The sequence below is a fragment of the Erythrolamprus reginae genome, chromosome 9, assembly GCF_031021105.1.
Source record: "Erythrolamprus reginae isolate rEryReg1 chromosome 9, rEryReg1.hap1, whole genome shotgun sequence".
NCBI lineage: Eukaryota > Metazoa > Chordata > Lepidosauria > Squamata > Dipsadidae > Erythrolamprus > Erythrolamprus reginae.
Genome location: NC_091958.1, coordinates 54126556 through 54151184, shown reverse-complemented (window position 1 = coordinate 54151184; position 24629 = coordinate 54126556). Strand labels below are relative to the sequence as shown.

Genomic DNA, 24629 nt, shown 5'->3' with positions numbered 1-24629 from the left:
TCTCCGGGGGGAGTTGGTTCCAGAGGGCCGGGGCCACCACAGAGAAGGCTCGTCCCCTGGGGCCCACCAAGCGACATTGTTTAGTCAACGGGACCCGGAGAAGGCCAACTCTGTGGGACCTTATCGGTCACTGGGATTCGTGCGGTAGCAGGCGGTTCCGGAGGTAATCTGGTCCAATGCCATGAAGGGCTTTAAAGGTCATGACCAACACTTTGAATTGTGACCGGAAACTGATCGGCAGCCAATGCAAGCCACGGAGTGTTGAAGAAACGTGGGCGAAACTTGGAAGCCCCACGATGGCTCTCGCAGCTGTCATATTAAGTCATATTAATAAGAGCGAGAGCTGATCATACATTCAACTTACCAGATACTCCACGGCTACAAAAATCTCATTCCGCTCTTGCAAACGAAAGACCAGACCAATTGTAGCATTGAACGCTTCTACATACATGCCATAATCCTACCTCATACGCTGGATTTCATAAATCATCATACAGCATGCATTGTTTTCATGAAAACGGCATTTGATACTTGGGTAAATGTTTGGAATACTTTTTATCCTGTTTTCACCTTTGTAGGCTACCCAGAGGCTGTTGACGGGGGCAATTACAATTATTATTTTATTATTATTATTTATTGGATTTGTATGCCACCCCTCTCCGCAGACTCAGGGCGGCTAACAACAATGATAAAAAACAACATGTAACAATCCAATTTAATAAAACAACTAAAAACCCTTATTATAAAACCAAACATACACACAAACATACCATGCATAACTTGTAATGGCCTAGGGGAAGGAATATCCTAACTCCCCCATGCCTGGCGACAAAGGTGGGTCTTGAGTAATTTGCAAAAGACAAGGAGGGTGGGGGCCGTTCTAATCTCTGGGGGGAGTTGATTCCAGAGGGCCGGGGCCACCACAGAGAAGGCTCTTCCCCTGGCGCTCGCCAAACGACATTGTTTGGTCGAGGGGACCCAGAGAAGGCCAACTCTGTGGGACCTTATCGGCCGCTGGGATTCGTGCGGTAGAAGGCGGTTCCGGAGGTATTCTGGCCCAATGCCATGTAGGGCTTTAAAGGTCATGACCAACACTTTGAATTGTGACCGGAAACCGATCGGCAGCCAGTGCAATTTAATGTTTAATAAGTGCAATTTAATGTTTAAATAATTTTTCCATCAGCCTGTGCAGACTGCAGTGTTGAGAGGCACCTAAAATTGACTAAATAAAAATTAAAATAACCCTAACTGCATTTCTTTTAATTTGTGACATCGCACCAACGTTGCCGTTCTGATTATTGTATTTCATTCATTTCGGACATCCCAATTTCTACCCAGCCTTCCCTTCGGATACGTTTAATGCCCAGTTTACCATAGAAACATAGAAACATAGAAGTCTGACGGCAGAAAAAGACCTCCTGGTCCATCTAGTCTGCCCTTATACTATTTTCTGTATTTTATCTTAGGATGGATATATGTTTATCCCAGGCATGTTTAAATTCAGTTCCTGTGGATTTATCTACCACGTCTGCTGGAAGTTTGTTCCAAGGATCTACTACTCTTTCAGTAAAATAATATTTTCTCATGTTGCTTTTGATCTTTCTCCCAACTAACTTCAGATTGTGTCCCCTTGTTCTTGGGTTCACTTTCCTATTAAAAACACTTCCCTCCTGAACCTTATTTAACCCTTTAACATATTTAAATGTTTCGATCATGTCCCCCCTTTTCCTTCTGTCCTCCAGACTATACAGATTGAGTTCATGAAGTCTTTCCTGATATGTTTTATGCTTAAGACCTTCCACCATTCTTGTAGCCCGTCTTTGGACCCGTTCAATTTTGTCAATATCTTTTTGTAGGTGTACCAACATTTCTCACTGGGGCTACAGCTTCTGGGTTGAGCTTCATAAAATAAAGTACAATAAAATACCCCGTTGGTGTTTTGACGTGTTATTAATCTGACACATCAAAACAGTCGTGTGCATTTTATAAATGAAAGCTGTGTTTTTCTGATCATTACCAGGAATTTTAACAACAACTCAAAGCTTTATTCTGGAGTCACATGATCCATCAAGCGGCTTTTCTTTCTTTGTCATCAATGATCATAAAATGCAAGCTACCATACTTTGAAGGGTGTATGTGTCCCCACCATCTCTTTAAAGACTTTTTATTCATATAGTTCCCTAATGGGGTTTGTGCTAGCCTGATTTGGAATATGGAACAACTGTTTGGCAGCTTTTTGCTTGTTTGTCTTTTCTTTGCTTAACCTCCTTACATTTCCATAGTCGGAATTGTGTGTGTGTGTGTGTGTGTGTTTGTGTGTGTGTAGTGAAAGCTAGATAAAAAGACCAGGCAATTATGTATCATGCTCATTAACGTGGAGACATGAATTTTTACTAGCCTCTCTGATTCATCGCAACGCTGGAATTAGGATTTATTTTGCATTATTGTGGCAGGGCTTCCCTCCATCCTGTTTACGCGCACAACATCTGGAGCTGGCTGCTGTGGAAGAGCCAGTCAAATACTGTTGCTGAAAGATTGATGTTGTTCAGTCCCTGAGTTGTGTCTGGCTTTGTGGGACTGTCTCCCACAGTTGTCCAAATTCATGTTTGTTGAGTCAATGAACCGTCTCATCCTCTTCCGTCCTCTTCTCCCGTTGCTTTCAGTCTTTCCCAACATCTGGATCTTCTGGAAAAATCATAAACTTTGACTATATTCTTCTTCATTAGAAACATGGGAATGAATAAATAAATGGCTCCACCTTCCCCACTGTCAACGCCCCAAATAGCATCTGAGAAAAAAAAATCAGAATCCACTCCACTTCTCGCACAAAACATTCGATTTATTAGCAGAGCCGTGTTGGTTATGTTTTGTCCATTCCGAGACTAATTTCTCTCCAGTACTTCACCCAGGTTTATCTCACATCCCCAAGCCCACAAGTGCAGTCACGTGGACCAGTCCGGTGCAGGGATTCACTACTTCCTCTTCCGTACAGTTTACTCAGAACAAAAGATGACCTTGGACTCTGAGAAAGGAATTTGTTGTAGCTATAACTTCTCTTCTACCCCTCCCAACTCCCTTATGCTGTGTTACTGTGGCAGGCCAAAGCCTCTAACTCCTCATGATGGCTTTCGGCCTGACACCCATCTCACCTCCATCCAAAATAACACCAGGGCCTTCTTCAAGGAGTCTTCTTCTTCTCATTTGGTGACCAAAGTTAGCTGAGCTTCAGGATCTGTCCTTCTGGATCAACTGATTGGAACTCCTTGCAGTCTAAAGGACACTCAAGAGTCTTGTCCAACCTCACAATTTGAAAGCATCCATTGTATGCTCCAACATCCACATGTTACCACTAAGAAGGTCATAGTTTTGACTATTTGGACCTTTGTTGGCAGAAGCAACGTGAGAAAACGTTATTTTGCTGAAAGAGTAGTAGATGCTTGGAACAAACTTCCAGCAGACGTGGTTGGTAAATCCACAGGAACTGAATTTCAACATGCCTGGGATAAACATAGATCCATCCTAAGATAAAATACAGGAAATAGTATAAGGGCAGACTAGATGGACCAGGGGGTCTTTTTCTGTCGTCAGTCTCCTGTGTTTCTATGTTTCTAACTCTGAGCTATAAATATTCTCTTCTATATGTTGTTGGGTTTTTTTTAATTGCTTGGTTTCAATTTGAATTTAAAACTGTATTGTGTAAATAATAAAAGTGATGTCTAGAACGGAAATAGCTGGAGACGTTTTACAAGGAAAGCGCTGAGCCCCTTTTGTTAGAAAAAGAGAAATTTGTGCATTTGAATCAGATATTTCTTCAGCCTTTGAGAAGATGTGATCCCCGATGACTATAGCTACAATTATAGCTGTCACTTGTAAACATCTTTACTTTTTACTCCCTCCAATGTCTTCCCAGCTGAGCATGTTAATTAACAACTTGCATCACCTCTTGGTATCTGAAACTAAGAAAGCTAAACACATCCTAAAAACAGAACGGAAGCCTCTGGAGATAATCTTGCCTTTGATTTTTTTTTCCCTGGCATTATTTTCCACCCCACCCCCAAAAATGTGCTGTTTCTTTTAGCCTGGAGATTTGGAAAGATTTTTTTGGTGGTGTTTTTTTTTTATTAAACAAGCACCATTTTGTAACAGTTTTTCGTATAAATATTTGTGAATGACTATCTGGCGTGAGTTTTTAGGGCATCTCTGTAAGTTATTTTAGCAACTTGGCTTCATGTCAGGGATGAAAGAGACAGGGATGAGAACTGACTTCATCACTGTTGTGAGTGGTCCTCCACCAACTCTGGTCATGATAGATTCGGAAGAGGATGGGCCAGGCCCATCTTGGTGTACTGGACCAGTGGTTTTGTCAGCTGATGCAGAGAGTGAGCGTGAAGGAGAGATAGACCTGGATGAACCTGAAGGACCACCAGAGGTGGCAGATGTGCGAATGGCAGTAGGGTCTGGTGGAGGTCTGAAGCATAAAACTGATCAGGAAAGACTTCATGAACTTTATCTGTATATTGATTGATGATTGATGATCGATGATCGATGATCGATGATTGATGATCGATGATCGATGATATGATCGGATGATCGGATGATCGGATGATCGATTGATCGGATGATTGATTGATTGATCAGATGATTGATTGATCAATTTGATTTGATTTGTATGCCACCCCTCTCCAAGGACTCGGAGCGGCTATAGTCTAGAAGACAGAAGGGAAAGGGGGGACATGATTGAAACATTTAAATACTGTATGTGAAAAGGTTCAATAAGGTTCAGGAGGGAAGTGTTTTTAATAGGAAAGTGAACACAAGAACAAGGGGGCACAACCTGAGGTTAGGTGGGGGAAAGATCAGAAGCAACATGAGAAAATATTATCTGACTGAAAGAGTAGTAGAGCTTGGAACAAACTTCCAGCAGACATGGTTGGTAAATCCACAGAAACTGAATTTAAACATGCCTGGGATAAACATAGATCCATCCTAAGATAGACCAGGAGGTTTTTTTCTGCCATCAATCTTTTATGTTTCTATGTTTCTTGAATGGTGGGTAGATGTTGTTTATCTCTACATGCCTGTTAATGGCCATTTTGTGTCTTCCAAACTACCAGTTCCCCAGTCGCCAAGAACTTACATTCTGACTTTCACCCATAGTTATACCATCGTTGTAAAAAGTTTTTTCTTCCTCTGAACACCATTTACTCTCCTTCCTGTTGAGATGCGCTGTTCCCATTTCACAGCCCCAAATGTGTCTCATCCTTATTCAATAAGCGCTCTCATTCGTGTTCCCCTTTCAATACAGAGCCATCACCCTAGAGAACCAGCTGGTCATTCTTGCAACGTTGCCAACGGATGCCGGGAACTACTATGTCCAGGCGGTGAACGAAAAGAACGGAGAGAACAAGACAAGTCCATCAATCTACCTGAACGTGACAAGTGAGTAGCCGTAATTTTGACAAAGAGACCATAACACAGAAGCTATTCCTTTATTTATTTACTTAGTCTGCAGCTGTTCGAGTTTTATTTTATTTTATTTTATTTATTTTGTCCAATACACAATAATATACAATAAAGCTTATAGAGATATAGTAGAGAAGATATAGGAGATATAGGAGAGACTATAGGACAGGGGATGGAAGGCACTGTAGTGCGCTTATGTACGCCCCTTACTGACCTCTTAGGAATCTGGAGAGGTCAACCGTGGATGGTCTAAGGGTAAAGTGTTGGGGGTTAGGGGAAGATACTATGGAGTCCGGTAATTAGTTCCACGCTTCAACAACTCGATTACTAAAGTCGTATTTTTTGCAGTCAAGTTTGGAGCGGTTAATATTAAGCTTGAATCTGTTGTGTGCTCTTGTGTTGTAGTGGTTGAAGCTGAAGTAGTCGCCGGCAGGCAGGACATTGCAGCATATGATCTTGTGGGCAATACTTAGATCATGTTTAAGGCGTCGTAGTTCTAAGCTTTCAAGACCCAGGATAGATAGTCTATTTTCGTAGGGTATTCTGTTTCGAGTGGAGGAGTGAAGGGCTCTTCTGGTGCAGTATCTTTGGACATTTTCGAGGGTCTTAATGTCCGAGATGCGGTATGGGTTCCAAACAGATGAGCTGTATTCAAGGATGGGTCTGGCGAAAGTTTTGTAAGCTCTGGTAAGTAGTGTGAGATTTCCAGAGCAGAAGCTATATAGGATTAGATTAACAACTCTTGAGGCCTTCTGGGCGATGTTGTTGCAGTGGGAGTTGCTAGTGTTAGATACAGTGATGGGCTCCTATGTGTATGGTCAGGAACACAGTACCCCTAGCAAAATTTTGATTATTTTTTTCCCTCTTTTTTTCCCCTTCTTGGCTCTGGATATGTTTTTCCTATCACAGTAAATGAGGTTGAATGTATATAATTTTAGAAGATCTGTGTGTACATACACTTTATATAGTAGATAATCAGGCGTGGGTTACTGTCCGGACGGCGAACGCCGTGGGGTATCAAAAATGGAGCTCCACCCCAGAACACCCAATTTGCACTGGAAGATGTTGAAATAAAATGCATAAGCCACGGCCACAGTGTGGTAGTAAAAATTTTGGTAGCCCATCACTGGTTAGTTACCTCTGCTTTAGAGGCTCATTCCAATATAAGGAGTAAGGGGGGTGGGATATTTTCTGTCCACCAGGCAAGATTTCTGCTGTATACAGTGTTCCCTCGATTTCCGTGGGGGATGCGTTCCAAGACCGCCCACGAAAGTTGAATTTCCACGAAGTAGAGATGCGGAAGTAAATACACTATTTTGGGCTATGAACAGTATCACAAGCCTTCCCTTAACACTTTAAACCCATAAATTGCAATTTCCCATTCCCTGAGCAACCATTTAGATTATTACTCACCATGTTTCTTTAGTAAAGTTTATTAAAAAAAATATTTATTAAAGGCGGACGAAAGTTTGGTGATGACATATGAAGTCATCGGGCAGGAAAAACCGTGGTATAGGGGGAAAAAACGCAAAGTATTTTTTAATTAATATTTTTGAAAAACCGTGGTATAGACTTTTCGCGAAGTTCGAACCCGCGAAAATCGAGGGAAGACTGTATTTGGACTGCTTAGTGCAGCGTTTCCCAACCTTGGCAACTTAAAGATATTTGGACTTCAACTCCCAGAATTCCCCAGCCAGCAAATGCTGGCTGGGGAATTCTGGGAATTGAAGTCCAGATATCTCCAAGTTGCCAAGGTTGGGAAACACTGGCTTAGTGAGAAGCACTAATATTTCATTGCCTGAAATGATTGTTTTGCTCCAGTGATTTCAAGTATTTAAAAAAAACTGACAATGGTGTCATATAAGAACCGATCTCATAAAACAATAGAAAGAATTCGGAGGGGTGAAGTTACATAAAACCTTTCCTCTCTCTTCTGCTTGTGTAATCTAATGAGAAGTCACAGGCTAAGAAGCCAAATCTGGAAATCTATTACCGTAAAGTTTTTTGCTCCAACCTGCCTGCTACACCTGGTAAAATAGGCTCGGTAATTGCTTTACCCAGTCGTTTTTGAAATTTTTGCATAAATTCTGACGTGTAACCTCTCAACTTTCTTCTCTTTTGATTTTTTCCCCCCTGGCTACCCAAGAAAAGCCACTATACTTAGAATTTAATGACACTCATTTATAAAGCAGGCTTTAATGGTCTGTATTACATAACCACTAATGCACTCTGCAGCTCATTTTCTGATCTTAATTAACATTGGGGAACATTCGGTTTATGGCCACGGGAATAAAGCATTTACAGTACTCCAGAGGGGGCAATCCATGCTGTGGGGGGCTGGGGGGCCTTAGGAAAGAAAAAAGGAAAAAAGTTTCCTAAGAGTTGCAGAATTCACATAGGGGGCTGAAAAGTTAATAGTGCCATGGATATTGCCTATCTGGACTTCAGCAAAGCCTTTGATACGGTTCCACATAAAGAGCTGATAGATAAATTAGTGAAGATTGGACTTAATCCCTGGATAGTTCAGTGGATTTCAAGCTGGCTGAAGCGTAGACATCAGAGAGTTATTGTTAATGGCGAGTATTCTGAGCAGAGACAGGTTACAAGCGGTGTGCCACAAGGGTCTGTTCTGGGTCCTATTCTTTTTAATATGTTTGTGAGTGACGTAGGGGAAGGTTTGGTAGGGAAGGTTTGCCTATTTGCCGATGACTCTAAAGTGTGCAATAGGGTTGATATTCCTGGGGGGGTCTGTAATATGGTGAATGATTTAGCTTTACTAGATAAATGGTCAAAGCAATGGAAACTGCAGTTTAATGTTTCCAAATGTAAAATAATGCACTTGGGGAAAAGAAATCCTCAATCTGAGTATTGCATTGGCAGTTCTATGTTAGCAAAAACTTCAGAAGAGAAGGATTTAGGGATAGTGATTTCTGACAGTCTCAAAATGGGTGAGCAGTGTGGTCGGGCAGTAGGAAAAGTAAGTAGGATGCTTGGCTGCATAGCTAGAGGTATAACAAGCAGGAAGAGAGAGATTGTGATCCCGCTATATAGAGCGCTGGCGAGACCCCATTTGAAATAATACGGTGTCCAGTTCTGGAGACCTCACCTACAAAAAGAAATGGATCAAATTGGACAGGTCCAAAGACGGGAAACAAAAATGGTGGAAGGTCTTAAGCATAAAACATATCAGGAAAGACTTAATGAACTCAATCCGTATAGTCTGGAGGACAGAAGGAAAAGGGGGGACATGATCGAAACATTTAAATATGTTAAAGGGTTTAATAAGGTCCAGGAGGGAAGTGTTTTTAATAGGAAAGTGAACACAAGAACAAGGGGACACAATCTGATGTTAGTTGGGGGAAAGATCAAAAGCAACGTGAGAAAATATTATTTCACTGAAAGAGTAGTAGATCCTTGGAACAAACTTCCAGCAGACGTGGTTGGTAAATCCACAGTAACTGAATTTAAACATGCCTGGGATAAACATATATCCATCCTAAGATAAAATACAGAAAATAGTATAAGGGCAGACTAGATGGACCATGAGGTCTTTTTCTGCCATCAGTCTTCTATGTTTAAAAGCCAGCATAATTTGTCTGTGCATTTGTGTGTGTGTTTGTGGGAGGTGTGAAAGATCAAGTCTACTTATGAAGGTCCAATTAAACTGATTTATTGCTGAAAAGCCTATGCACAAAAATCTTATCATCAGACTGTCAGCAAATGCTAGGAGTTAAGATAAGGGTGCACAGAATTTAAGGAAGGTTTGACTTAACTTGCTTGTGTCTACGTAGCAATTCTAGGCTGATTCTTCCTTTCACTCCACCTGCAGTTTCTGCCACTTCTTCTCCTACACTGTGTTAGGATCAATAAAAGACTTTGGAATCTTGATTCCAACAGTTTTGAGGATGCTTTAATGTCAGACATACCAGTATTCGAGGAAGTTGACGTGGCCATGAAAGATGCTCCATGTGAGGTGCCCAAATTAAATGTTTTCTTTCTTTCTTTCTTTCCTTCCTTCCTTCCTTCCTTCCTTCCTTCCTTATTTATGTATGTATGTATTTATTTATTTATTTATTCATTCATTCATTTATTTATTTATTTATTTATTTATTGGATTTGTATGCCGCCCCTCTCTGTAGACTCGGGGCGGCTAACAACAGTGGTAAAAACAACATACGACAATCCAATACTAAAACAGCTAAAAACCCTTATTATAAAACCAATCATGCATAGAAACATACCATGTATAAATTGTAGAGGCCTAGGGGGAAAGAATATCTCAGTTCCCCCATGCCTGACGACAGAGGTGGGTTTTAAGGAACTTACAAAAGGCAAGGCGGGTGGGGGCTATTCTAATCTCTGGGGGGAGTTGGTTCCAGAGGGCCGGGGCCACCACAGAGAAGGCTCTTCCCCTGGGTCCCGCCAAACGACATTGTTTAGTTGACGGGACCCGGAGAAGGCCAACTCTGTGGGACCTAACTGGTCGCTGGGATTCGTACGGCAGAAGGCGGTCCCGGAGATAATCTGGTCCGGTGCCATGAAGGGCTTTATAGGTCATAATCAACACTTTGAATTGTGACCGGAAACTGATCAGCAACCAATGCAGACTGCAGAGTGTTGGTATAACATGGGCATATTTAGGGAAGCCCATGATTGCTCTCGCATCTGCATTCTGCACGATCTGAAGTTTCCGAACACTAGGACAACCAACTGTGTAGGTTCCAGGACAACCAACTGTGTAGGTTGGTGGGACTGCAAGGGAGGGCCTTTTCTGTTGCCGCCCCTTTTTTGGTGATGTTTTTGATGTTAGCTGGCCATTTTAGGTCTTGAAACATGATAGAACCTAGGAATTTGAAGACCCGTACAGAAGACAAAGAGGGTGGACGGACGGATCTTACATGATTCTTCTCACCCTCTTTTACAAAAAATATCAATTGCCATCTGTGATGGCCTTTGGAGGCCCAACGTTTTCCATCCTCGAATTATGTGTCGGGCCAAGAAATAATTCCGACCCCAATCCCACCCCTCCCTCCCCGTTTAATTTCAGTGATGGCCCTATTATACTGACCACACTACGCCTTGATGTTTTGCTTATTAATGTTCTCCGTTTAATTGATTTACGAAACAAGCTGTGGGCACACCAGATGCTGGGGCTCATCCACAGTAAAAAGCCGTAATTTAAAGTAAGTTAAATTTCTCCACCATGAAAAACGGCAGCAGGAGGAATGTTTAAATATCAATACCATAAAAGTAACAAATGACAGTCAAGAGAGACATATGGTATTTAACTGCTTCGGAAGTCTTTTTTCTCTCTCCCAAAGCCAAGTGGAGGGGAGGGAACATTGGAAAACGATTAGCCCAGTTGAGATGAAGACTCAAGACTAAACTTATTGTGTAGACACAAAAGGGAAAGGTCTGATCCTTCCCACCAGTTTACTAACGGGTCACGTGGGTGCTTATGCGCGCGCACACAATGCTACTGTATAGAGCGCTGGTGAGACCACATTTGGAATAATACTGTGTCCAGCTCTGGAGACCTCACCTACAAAAAGAGATGGATAAAATTGAACGGGTCCAAAGACAGGCTACAAAAATGGCCAAAGGTCTTAAGCATCAAACTTACCAGGAAAGACTTCATGGACTCCATCTGTAGAGTCTGGAGGACAGAAGGGAAAGGGGGGGACGTGATCGAAGCATTTAAATAGTATGTGAAAGGGTTCAATAAGGTTCAGGAGGGAAGTGTTTTTAATAGCAACGTGAACCCAAGAACAAGGGGGCACAATCTGAGGTTAGTTGGGGGAAAGATCAGAAGCAACGTGAGAAAATATTATTTGACTGAAAGAGTAGTAGATGCTCGGAACAAACTTCCAGCAGACGTGGTTCGTAAATCCACAGTAACTGAATTGAAACATGCCTGGGATAAACATAGATAGACATTCCTAAGATAAAATGAGTCTAAGATAAAATTCCTAAGATAAAACGAGTCTTCGGAGAGGGGCGGCATACAAATCCAAGTAATAAATAAAAATAAATAAAATACAGGAAATAGTATAAGGGCAGACTAGATGGACCAGGAGGTCTTTTTCTGCCGTTAATCTTCTATGTTTCTACTGCCCTCGAACAAAAGCACCCCAGGAAGGTGGTGGAACCGGGCCGAACCGGCAACAATCCACCGCTGCCTCCCATCCCTTGAGCCTTATCTGCTCTTTCCCAGACAAGAACTGACAGTCTGGAGAGATTCCTGTATTATAGGCAGAGAACAAAGGAGTAGCCAGATTGAACTCTACATGTGTGGGTGTGGTTATTTGTGCGGAGGCCGAAACCGTCCAAGGGAATTGATGACTCGCTACCAAAACTGGGGTAACACAACTTGGTGGTGCAGTGGTTAGAGTGCAGCACTGCAGGCGACTTCTGCTGATCACCGGCTTCCAGCAGTTTGGCAGATCGAATCTCAATAGATTCAAGGTCGACTCATCCTTCCATCCTTCCATCCTTTTTGTACCGTGGCAAACAAAATTGAATGCAGTATTCCAAGCGTGGCTTTCAATGGAATTTCCACCACTCGTATCCCACAATATCCTTCCACACAGTAATATAATGGGCAGAGAAAAACCAAATCATGACAATTAAGTTTTAATTAAGACAATTAAGATAGATAGATAGATAGATAGATAGACAGACAGACAGACAGACAGACAGACAGACAGATAGATAGACACTCAAAGAGATACAGGTATATATATATAGGGAGATGATAGACAGACACATAGATAGATAGATAGATAGATAGATAGATAGATAGATAGATAGATAGATAGATAGATAGATAGATAGACAGACAGACAGACAGATGATAGATAGACAGACACAGACAGACAGACACTCAAAGAGAGACAGATATATATATATAGAGAGATGATAGACAGACACGTAGATAGATAGACAGACAGACATGATAGATAGATAGATAGATAGATAGATAGATAGATAGACAGTCGAGAAAGAGATGATTGATATATGATAGACAGACAGACTAGATAAACAGACTAGAATTCTTATTATGCAAATATGGATATGAAGACTGACTCCAACCAGTTTGAGTTGGATCAACAGTGACCAGGAGATCAGAGCCGTCATTTTGATCTGTGTTTTTTTTTAAGTGAATTACTTTTCAAGCTGTTTGCAACCCAACTTTGCAGAACTCTCTTCACGCAGTTTGTTAAAAACAATACAACACCAAGAATCTAACTTGAGCAAACGGCAAATGGCAAGTTTGGAATTGATGGCCATCAATAATCTCTTTTGGCACCGGGCTGGGTTTTCACTACTCTGCTAATTGGTGGAGCCATTTCAGGCTTCGCTGTAAGGAAGGAGTGACATCTGGCAAATTATTAATAAAGTAAATTTTCCCTGCCACAATTCACAATGTTAGGAGAAGCATCCTTCTCCCCCTTCCCCATTTAGAGGACTTATTTTTTTCCCCTTCCATGCAGGGGGAATTGCACTTTTTGTTTAAAAAAGCAAAATAAGATGGATGAAAGTTTTTTTTAAAATCTATCCAACCAGTGATTCTGAGAAGCCCTTAGATGACATAGACCAGTGTTTCCCAACCTTTTTTGAGCTGCGGCACATTATTCACATTTTCAAAATCCTGGGGAACATTGAGCGGGGGAGGGGGCTAAAAAAAAGTTTGGACAAAAAAAATATCTCTCTTCTTCTCTTTCACTCTATTTCTCTATCCCTCCCTCTTTCTCTCTCTTCCTTCCTCTTTCTTTCTCTCTCTCCATCCCTCTTTCTTTCTCTCTTCCTTCCTTCCTCTCTTTTTTGCTCTTTCTCTCTCCCTCCTTCCCTCCCTCTATGTCTCTCTCCCTCCTTCCCCCCTCTTGCTCTCTCTCTTGCTTTCTTTCTCTCTCTCTTGCTTTCTCTCTCTTTCTCTTTCTCTGTCTCTCTGTCTCTCTCTCTCTCTTTATCTCTCTCTTGCTATCTCTCTCTTTCAAGGGAGACTTGTCGCTGCCCCCACCAGGGAAGCTCCAGCTGGGTGGGGCGCTGCCAGTGCCTCCAACCTGGAGCTCCCGCTCGCAGCCGCTGCCCCGGCTACCATCCGATGCCGCTGCTGCCGGCACTCTCCTGATGGGCCCCAAAGCTCCTCTGCCGCAAAGAAGGAAGGCGCGAAGAATGAAGCTGAGCTTCACGGCACACCTGACCATGTCTCGCGGCACACCAGTGTGCCGCGGCACACTGGTTGAAGAACACTGACATAGACAATTGTTTAAAGGAGATAAATAATCTCCCAAGCATTGCAAAGAAGAGAAACCATTGTTGTGCCGATAATATGGAAGTAGTGAAAGGAATAAAATTACACCCTTGGTTTGGTCGCATCGTAATTAATTTTTAATATAAGGATATCATTTTGCCCTGGGTCTGGGTCTCCGGGCATGAAGAGGATTGGCATTGATAATAAACAGCTCTTTCATCAAACGTCTTTAGCGGTTAATTTATCCCTCAACCCTCACGCAAACTTTCTAACAATAGGGCATTGTCCACGTTGACTGCTCTACCAGATTATGAGATTCACCCGCGGGCTAACAATTTTTCACATGGTGCTGCACTTCTACATATGGATTGTGCCTCTGTAGATTTAATTATACTAAGTAAATATGTAGGTATGATAAATCTGCGCAGGGGGAAATAAAGTTTTTTAAAAATTCACACGCTTCCCCATCGAACACGTCTCTGGTTGACGGGATTAAAAATGGACGTGAGCCTCCTACTTATAGAGCTGTGATTTGAACTTGAGAGGCTGATATATTTTTTTCTCTCCTCCTCCTGATGTCTCTAGATCAGTGTTTCCCAACTTTGGCAACTTGAAGATATTTGGACTTCTGGGGAATTCTGGGAGTTTATTTATATATTTATTTATTATTTGGATTTGTATGCCGCCCCTCTCCGAAGACTCAGGGCGGCTCACAACAAGTGAAACAAATCATAAATAATGCAATTAATTAAAATATTTAGAAATTTAAAAAACCCCATAAACTAACAGACACACACACAAGCATACCATGTATAAATTAAACATGCCCAGGGGGAGATGTTTCAATTCCCCCATGCCTGACGGCAAAGGTGGGTTTTAAGGAGTTTACGGAAGGCAAGGAGAGTAGGGGCAGTTCTAATCTCCGGGGGGAGTTGGTTCCAGAGAGCCGGTGCCGCCACAGAGAAGGCTCTTCCCCTGGGGCCCGCCAACCGACATTGTTTACTTGACGGGACCCGGAGAAGGCCCACTCTGTGGGACCTAATCGGTCGCTGGGATTCGTGCGGCAGGAGGCGGTCTTGGAGATATTCTGGTCCAATGCCATGAAGGGCTTTAAAGGTCATAACCAACACTTTGAATTGTGACCGGAAATTGATCGGCAGCCAATGCAGACTGCGGAGTGATGGTGAAACATGGGCATACCTAGGGAAGCCCATGACTGCTCTCGCAGCTGCATTTTACACGATCTGAAGTTTCCGAACACTTTTCAAAGGTAGCCCCATGTAGAGAGCATTACAGTAGTCGAACCTCGAGGTGATGAGGGCATGAGTGACTGTGAGCAATGAGTCCCGGTCCAGATAGGGCCGCAACTGGTGCACCAGGCGAACCTGGGCAAACGCCCCCCTCGCCACAACTGAGAGATGGTTTTCTAATGTGAGCTGTGGATCGAGGAGGACGCCCAAGTTGCGGACCCTCTCTGAGGGGGTCAATAATTCCCCCCCCCAGGGTAATGGACAGACAGGTGGGATTGTCCTTGGGAGGCAAAACCCACAGCCACTCCGTCTTATCCGGGTTGAGTTTGAGTCTGTTGACACCCATCCAGGCCCCAACAGCCTCCAGGCACCGGCACATCACTTCCACCGCTTCGTTGACTGGGCATGGGGTGGAGATGTAAAGCTGGGTATCATCCGCATACTGATGATACCTCACCCCATGTCCTTGGATGATCTCACCCAGCGGTTTCATGTAGATGTTGAATAGTAGGGGGGAGAGGACCGACCCCTGAGGCACCCCACAAGGGAGAGACCTCGGAGCCGACCTCTGACCCCCCACTAACACCGACTGCGACCGGCCAGAGAGGTAAGAGGAGAACCACTGAAGAACAGTGCCTCCCACCCCCAACCCCTCCAGTTGAAGTCCAAATATCTTCAAGTTGCCAAGGTTGGGAAACACTGCTCTAGATGTCAACAGAATTCACTTTTGATGAGCCAGGCGACAAGACGGCCTGTTAAAAATAGGAGATTGGCCCTGAAAATAACCGAGCTATATTGTGGTTTCATCAACATTCCATGCGCAAAGCCGCTTGGGGAAAGAAAAAGAAAAAAAGCATTCTAAATGTTAATTAACAAAGAGAAGAAGCACTCGTCCCCATTTCTATCCGTGGGACGGCAGCCAATAAAGGCGCCAAGTTAAATCATAGCCTGCATTTTAAAAGTGGGAAAATATTAAAACAGTATATTCAGAGGAAGTGTCTGGATGTTACGTGGATTTGCTATTTAGGATGCAGAGCAGGGATAAAAGTTGCAAAAAATTGGGGAAGCCATATCGAAGATTGGGGGCACCCTAGTCCTGACCTTAACCCGTCCATAAGAAGTCCCGTTTCCTACCACATACCTCCCAGAGACCCATTAGATCACAAAGAATCCACCTCCTCCAGGTCCCATCGACCAAACAATGTAGATTGGCGGGGCTGCAGGGGAGGGCCTTTTCTGTTGCCGCCCCAGCTCTATGGAACCAACACCTCCCCGATGTTACATAGAAACATAGAAAACTGACGGCAGAAAAAGACCTCCTGGTCCATCTAGTCTGCCCTGATACTATTTCCTGTATTTTATCTTAGGATGGATCTATGTTTATCCCAGGCAGGTTTAAATTCAGTTTCTGTGGATTGACCAACCATGTTTGTTCCAAGCATCTACTACTCTTTCAGTCAAATAATATTTTCTCACGTTGCTTCTGATCTTTCCGCCAACTCATCTCAGATGGTGCCCCCTTTTATCAATATTATCAATATTTTATCAATATCTTTTTGTAAGTGAGGGTTAAATAATGTTCAGGAGGGAAGTGTTTTTAATAGGAAAGTGAACACAAGAACCAGGGGGCACAATCTGAGGTCAGTTGGGAGAAAGATCAGAAACCACGTGAGAAAATATTATTTGACTGTAAGAGTAGTAGATGCTTGGAACAAACATCCAGCAGACGTGGTTGGTCAATCCACAGTGGCTGAATTTAAGTAAGCCTGGAATAAACATAGATCCATCCTAAGATAAAATACAGGAAATAGTATAAGGGCAGACTAGATGGACCAGGAGGTCTTTTTCTGCTGCCAATCTTCTATGTTTCTATGTTTCTACTTTGGGCTAAAATGAAAATCATCCTTCAATATTTTTTTCTCTCTCTTCCACCTAAGAAGAAATGATGGCAAAGAGAAGCTGGGAGTGGACTGAATCCCCCCCCCCCTTTGCAATGTTAACACAGCTTTGATTCCCTCTCCGAATATAATATGTAGAACAAAATCAGCCTTACGAGTTACGCCCTGTTTAAATCCATCTGTGGAATAATAACATTTCACACATACACACGCACAACTTTCTTGATAACCTTTAAGGTTTCCTCCTGTCAAACCAAATTCTGGAGAGAGAGAGAGAGAGAGAGAAAAAATCTGCAGCAATTTGTTCATTCCACGGCTCACATCAGGCAGAGGAATATGTGCTTTATGCTTGAGCAATCCTTCAATATGCCTTTGTCATCCAGAAAGCTAATTTCAAGTAGCTGTACAAGTGTTTTGGAGCTAAGCTAGATCTATACGGATAACACCTGGCGAAATGGAATTCAAAACTCGCCTGCCCTTCTCTCCACAAAAGAATACTCCAGGCTGCCTCTGAAACTTCAAAGGAGGCTAATATACATACACCTGAAGAAAAAACAAAAGGAACAAAGGGGAAATAAAAGGAGTTCTTTGTTTAATTAATTCGAGATTTGGAAGAGGGGAAAAAAAAGAGAGGAATACAGCTAGGTCAACTCAGCGTGCGGCTCATTATCCATCTGGCCTTGTTTAGCTATGGAGCGATGTTCTTTTTGGAGAGTTGATGAGCGATCATGTTTCCAAGCGTCGAACAAGGAAAGGAAGCTATTGTTCTTTATGTTGTAGAAAACGCAAAGCAGCTATCATACGTCCTCCAGATTGAGGTATTTGCGTCATTTATGAATTAGAAACATTATTATTATTATTATTATTATTATTATTATTATTATTATTATTATTAATTAGATCTGTATGCCGCCCCTCTCCGCAGACTCGGGGCGGCTAACAGCAATGACAAAAACAATATACAGTAACAAATCTAATATTAAAGTTTAAAATAACAATTTTACATTAAAAAGCCTAAAAAACCCCAATGTATAAAAGAGCATACACACAAACATATTATACAAACAGCTATATAGGCAAGGGGGGGGGGATGTCTCAGTTCCCCCATGCCTGACAACAGAGGTGGGTTTTAAGAAGTTTACGAAAGGCAAGGAGGGTGGGAGCAGTCCTGATCCCTGGGGGGAGGTGGTTCCAGAGGGTCGGGGCCGCCACAGAGAAGGCTCTTCCCCTGGGTCCCACCAGATGACATTGTTTAGTTGACGGGACGCGGAGAAGGCCAACTCTGTGGGACCTAACCGGCCGCTGGGATTCGTGCGGCAGAAGGCGGTCTCGCAGATATCCTGGTCCGGTGCCATGAAGGGCTTTATAGGTCATAACCAACACTTTGAATTGTGACCGGAAACTGATCGGAAACCAATGCAGACTGCGGAGTGTTGGAGTAACATGGGCATATTTGGGAAAGCCCATGATTGCTCTCGCAGCTGCATTCTGCACATGGAAGATTGACGGCAGAAAAAGACTTCCTGGTCCATCTAGTCTGCCCTTCTACTATTTCCTGTATTTGATCTTAGGATGTGTTGTGGTTGGCTCTGGGCCAGCTCCCGCTCCGAGGACTGTGGATGTTGGTTTGGGAGAATCCTCACATTCTCAGAGACCGGTTTTACTGCCAACAGCTATGGACAGTGAAGATTCTGTGTCAAGGGCAGACTCTGGGAGTGAAGCAGGATCGGACGGTGAGGTAGATGCAGGCAGCCCATTAGCTAATGACCCCATTAGTGAGTCATCATCAGACTCAGAGGAAGATGGATTAATAGATGCTCGCAGGCACAGGTTTATGATGAGAAGGGAACACCTGCGCAAGTATTATAGACAATAAGGGAGGACACCTGTGGCTGGGGCAATTAGGCTAATGGGGCTGCTGATAATTTGCCAGTGTCGCTGAGAGCCTGCCTGGGAGATTATCCATTTGGAGAAGGACGAGTGTTGTATGATTTGGACTGTTCCAGGATTTACAAAGACTTTTTGGATATTTCACAGTTAAGTACAGTTTGTGGACTCTTGAAGGGGGGGTGGCTGTGACGTCTTCACAGCTGCCTTTATCTACTCTGTTTTTGTTTTTGCTTTTCACAGCATTCCAAGCTTGTGGTTTGTGGGAGAGCACTTTGGCAGTTTAAAGTGCATGTGTGCAATACTTTTGTTTTGATAAACCGACTCTCGGTTTACTTTACAACAGCGTGTGTGTTTGAATTTAAATTTCTGACTTAATTGGGGCTCGTAACGTGAAGCTTGGCATAACAGGATGGATATAGGTTTATCCCAGGCATGTTTAAATTCAGTTCCTGTGGATTTACCAACCAGGTCTGCTGGAAGTTTGTTCCAAGCATCAGTAAAATAATATTTTCTCACGTTGCTTCTGATCTTTCCCCCAACTGTGCCCCCTTGTTCTTGTGTTCACTTTCCTGTTAAAAACACTTCCCTCCTGAAACTTATTTAACCCTTTAACATATTTAAATGTTTCGATCATGTCCCCCCTTTTCCTTCTGTCCTCCAGACTATACAGATGGAGTTCATGAAGTCTTTCCTGATAGGTTTTATGCTTAAGACCTTTCACCGTTTTTGTAGCCCGTCTTTGGACCTGTTTTGGATACTAACAGAAGAGAATATTTGTAGCACGGGATTGATCTGTAGGGGTCCATTATTCTCTCTGAGCTTGGTTGGTTTTCTTGGAGACGTTTCATCACCCAACCAGGTAACACTGTCAGCATTTAGAAGGAGTTGGGATTTATGGAGACGAGAAATAAAATGGCAACACATGCTCCGAGTCCTTGGAGAGGGGTGGCATACAAATTTAAATAATAATAATAATAATAATAATAATAATAATAATAATAATAATAATAATTATTATTATTATTATTAGTAGTAGTAGTAGTAGTAGTAGTAGTAGTAGTAGTAGTAGTATTTCAGTACAACGCAGCAAACGAGATCACTATGCTGGATTTCGTATTTCATCACCAGTCGGGCGCTTCCCAAGCACCTAGGACTGTGTGATGTAGCGGCAAATTATGTTTGCCGATCCCAGTAAAGCGGCCTTTTGCAATTTGCCAATACCACTGGGACCACTTTCACTGGCTTTATGCCAGAGTTGTTGCAGCTCGATTTTTAGATCTTCGTATTTCACTAATTTCTCTAGCTGCTTCTCCTCAATTCTGCTGTCTCTTGGGATTGCGATGTCGATGATCCATACTTTCTTTTTCTCCACCATCAGGATGTCTGGTGTGTTATGCTTCAGAATTCGGTCAGTCTGAAGTCTGAAGTCCCACAGTAGTTGTGCTTGCTCATTTTCGACCACTTTTTCGGGCTTATGATCCCACCAGTTCTTTGCCACTGGTAAATGGTAGTTCCGGCACAAGTTCCAGTGGATCATCTGTGCCACAGCCTCATGTCTATGCTTGTAGTCAGTCTGTGCGATCTTTTTGCAGCAGCTGAGTATGTGATCGATTGTTTCATCTGTTTCTTTACAGAGTCTGAATAATAATAATAATAATAATAATAATATTATTATTATTATTATTATTATTATTATTATTATTATTACTACTACTACTACTACTATATGTGTTGAGTATACCTATATTGTGCATTTATGTTTATGTGTGCTCGATGAAACTGAATTTTTTTAATATAGCGAATGAAAAAAGAAGAAAAATGATTTACTATTGATAGTAGAATATTCACTAATGGCAAACCAACAGAGAATTGGAGGGTTGAGTTGGATTAACTCATTTTCAGGGTGGAAGATAAAATATTTTGTCGAATTCTGAAATGCAGATTGCCATCCCTCTATCTGAGGATGCCCTGTTCTTACTACAGGGCCATAGTTTGCTGATCATTTTTCAACAACCTGATGGAGAATACATAGTTATCTCTCATTTTGTCTCTATGGCTCTGCGGTGCTTTATGTGCTACATGCCCCCAAATTATCATGGATGGAATGAGACGGGCCAAGGGTACAACGGCCGTAATCATAGGCTGCCTGGGCTACGGAAAGCTGGCTGGCTTAGGCAGAAGCGAGGCATTATCTCATATTTTGGCTAGCCGAGAGGCTCGTCTGATTTCTGCTGACATAAACCCCAGATTTTAATGAAAACTGACATTTGTCGGTGCAGACAGCAGGATTATAAAAATAACGTCGGCTACTGTGCGGCTCTCAATAAAATTACTGCAGTTGCTAGTCTAGCTACAAGGCCATAGTTAAAGGTTAACAATCCCAAGTAATAGATGGCATTTATTCTATTATCAAGGCAGAAATTTCATTAAAACTGAACCCTAATGTCCCACCGAGACTATTTTCTTAGGCTGTTAGATGACTAACCACAAATAACCCATAATCAAAAGCTGTCAGTTTCTCCGAACGCTAGCCTACCTTAGCATATATAAAATGGAATGATTTGAAGGGCTCCTTAGGAGTTAGCCTTTTCATTCCGTCAAAAATTATGTCAACTGGGGTTTCCGCAAAGAAACGGAGAGTAGACAGGTTTAGTGAAAGACAAACATGTTGCTTGTCTCCATTTCAGTGATGAGTGCAAGGGGGGGGGGAATTCTGTAACTCTACAGTGGGACCTCTACCTAAGAATGCCTCTACTCAAGGACTTTTCTAGGTAAGAACGGGTGTTCAAGATTTTTTTGGCCTCTTCTTAAGAACCATTTTCTACTTAAGAACCCAAGCACGGAAAAATTTCCCAGGAAATTTGAGAGCGGCACGAAGGCCCAGCCAGTTTCCTGCCATTCCCCCTTTAATCCCAGCCATCTCGGGCTTTTCTGGGCTGCCAGAGGAGCCTTTCGGTGGCGCTTAAGGAGGCTTTGGCAGCCCAGAGCAAACGGAGCATTTTCCTTCCTCTGGGCGCTTGGAGAGGGAATAAACCTCTGCCAGCACCCAGAGAAAAGAAACGCTCCCTTTGCTCTGGGCAGCGACTGTCCTCCTCCTCTTCTTCCTCCTCCTCCTCCTCCCACCCAAATTCCAATCTTTTATTTCTTTCCTAATGGGTTTGCACGCATTATTTGCTTTTACATTGATACCTATGGGGAAAATTGCTTCTTCTTACAAACTTTTCTACCTGCTCACAGAACAAATTAAGTTCTTAAGTAGAGGTACCACTGTATGTGGACACCCATAATTCAATGCCTGAGGAGGGCGAAAACAGCTTCTCTCACCCCCTGAAGGCCCTCTGCAGGCTGAAAACGGCCTCCTTCCCAAATTCTGGTGGGCCCAGTAGGCTCACGTTTCACCCTCCCCAGGCTCCAAAGCCTTCCCTAGAGCTGGGGAGGGTAAAAATGCCCTCCCCTATGTCCCTGGAGGCTCTCTGGAAGCCAAAAGCACCCTCCCAGAGCCTCTAGCCAGCCAGCACACGCATGCACACTGGAGCTGAGCTAGGGCAACGGCTCATGTGCCAGCAGTTATGGCTCCACATGCTACATGTGGTACCCCATGCCATAGGTTCGCCATCACTGGTCTATGCACAGGAATCTTCTCAGCTGATAGTCAGCATCTTCTTTGAGTTAGATAAGAACCAATGGCTCTCCAAGAGAGTTGGATTTAGTTCACTTGTGACTTCGCAGGGATTCTAGGCAGATCCCTCTTTTCACTCCAGCCCCAGCCCCAGGTTCTGTGACTTCTCCTCCTACAGGGCCACTTCTGCAAAATGAATTGCCCCTATCCTATTTATCTGCTCAAGGCAGCCTTCAAAAATCTCCCATAAATTTGTTCAGGAGATGTTTGAGGGACCTTCAGAGCCTCTGTAATGCTTTCCATATGACGACAGAAGTTGTGTGTCCCACTGAGGAATAGAAACATAGAAACACAGAAGACTGACGGCAGAAAAAGACCTCATGGTCCATCTAGTCTGCCCTTATACTATTTCCTGTATTTTATCTTACAATGGATCTATGTTTATCCCAGGCATGTTTAAATTCAGTTCCTGTGGACTTACCAACCAGGTCTGCTGGAAGTTTGTTCCAAGCATCTACTACTCTTTCAGTAAAATAATATTTTCTCATGTTGCTTTTGATCTTTCCCCCAACTAACTTCAGATTGTGTCCCCTTGTTCTTGGGTTCACTTTCCTATTAAAAACACTTCCCTCCTGAACCTTACCGTGTTTCCCCGAAAGTAAGACAGTGTCTTACTTTGTTTTTACCCCCAAAAGCCCCACTACGTCTTACTTTCGGGGTATGTCTTACATTGGAAAAAAATTGAAAGGGTTGCGTTCCCGAAGGCATCTCCCCAGAGTCCAGAAGGGAAGCCGCGGGACAGGAGCCTCGTGAGCCCTTTTCCAAGTTCAACCTCAGGGCTCCAAGCGGCGTGCACGCGTGGAGCCACAGACGCGTGTCGGGGAAGCGTGTGTCTGGAGGGGAGGAGCCGCTCTGCGCAGTTGGGCAGCCCCACCTGCTTGCCGGAAAGGAGGCGGGCGAAGGAGGGCGCAGCTCCGGCCGCTCGCCTCGGAGCTGGTCGGCCTCGCTGGCCGCTTGCAGCCGAGCCTTGGCAGGACTCGGTTGCTGGGACGAGCGCCTTCGCTGCAAGCCGCCGCCCGCTCGGCTCGCTTCGGACCAGCACCGTCCTTCGCTTTACCAAGCCGGGGAAGAGGCGGTGGCGCCGCGGCGAGGCGAAGGCGAGGGGCGCGCGGGGAGCTTGGAAGCGACGTCATCGGGCTCCCCCCCGGCAATACCCCCGTGTTTCCCCAAAAGTAAGACATATGTCTTACTTTCGGGGTACGGCTTATATTAGCCGACCCCCCTGAAACCCCCGATACGTCTTACAATCGGGGGTGTCTTACTATCGGGGAAACAGGGTATTTAACCCTTTAACATATTTAAATGGAATGGAAGCCGTTTCTCCTGTGTCATCTATGCATAAATCGATTTAAATCAAGTCTGTTGTCAACAACGTCATTCACCTTTTTTCTTCTTCGCACCTCCATTATTTCTTAGTCAGGAAGGTTTTTGCCAACCCAAAAGCTGGAAGCATTTAATGTATGAAAATTCCCCCATTAAGAAAAAGAACGTATCAAGTCACTAAGACAGCTGTTTTTATTTTCCACCCCAATGTGAACATATGTATACAGTTTTTCTTTTTGGCAACCTCTTAAGATGTTAAACACACAGAAGGGGAGGGGGTGGTGTAATATTAATCACGGAATTAATAATTAATAATATTCCCCAGACGACGGATGCAACATCGCTATGAGAATTTCAACAGAAGAAAACACTTACCGTTATCAAACAAAATCGTAGTTCCCCTCTAGAATTCGACTGCATGGACAAATTCCCTGGGCTTATTGGAGGATCAGAATTAATATTTTACAGGAGAGGTACATGCTCTTGGTTGCTAAAAAATCCTCCACTGATGAGCTCCCAGGGAAAAGCATATTGGACTGTTTGATTGATTAATACGTTGGGGTTTTTAGCTGTAGTTTTTTTAATATATTAGATTTGTCTTGTATGCTTTGTTTCTATATTTATTCTGTGATCCGCCCCGAGTTTTCGGAGAAGGGCGGCATAGAAATCTAATAAATAATAATAACAATAATAATAATATTGGGATCAAATATTGTCTCTGAGCATCCCACTGAATAACAAAAAGAAATACATTCCATTTCATGACGCAATGAGGATGGGGAAACCCTACAACTGTAATCGTTCCCCATTTTCCTGCATTTTCAAAGTGCTTGGTGGGGAGCACCACTATTTTGTACCTATGGTGAGAAAAG

The 24629-nt window shown here is 43.2% G+C and overlaps 1 protein-coding gene across 4 annotated transcripts in view; it reads left to right on the top strand.

Annotated features, from left to right (window-relative positions):
• SDK1 (sidekick cell adhesion molecule 1) overlaps window positions 1–24629 on the top strand; it is a 601127-nt gene that overhangs the window by 225407 nt on the left and 351091 nt on the right. For all 4 annotated transcript variants that reach the window (XM_070761314.1, XM_070761317.1, XM_070761313.1 and 1 more), the window contains exon 5: window positions 5306–5439. In XM_070761314.1, coding sequence (XP_070617415.1) covers window positions 5306–5439 — 134 coding nt within the window. The remainder of the gene's footprint in view (window positions 1–5305; window positions 5440–24629) is intronic.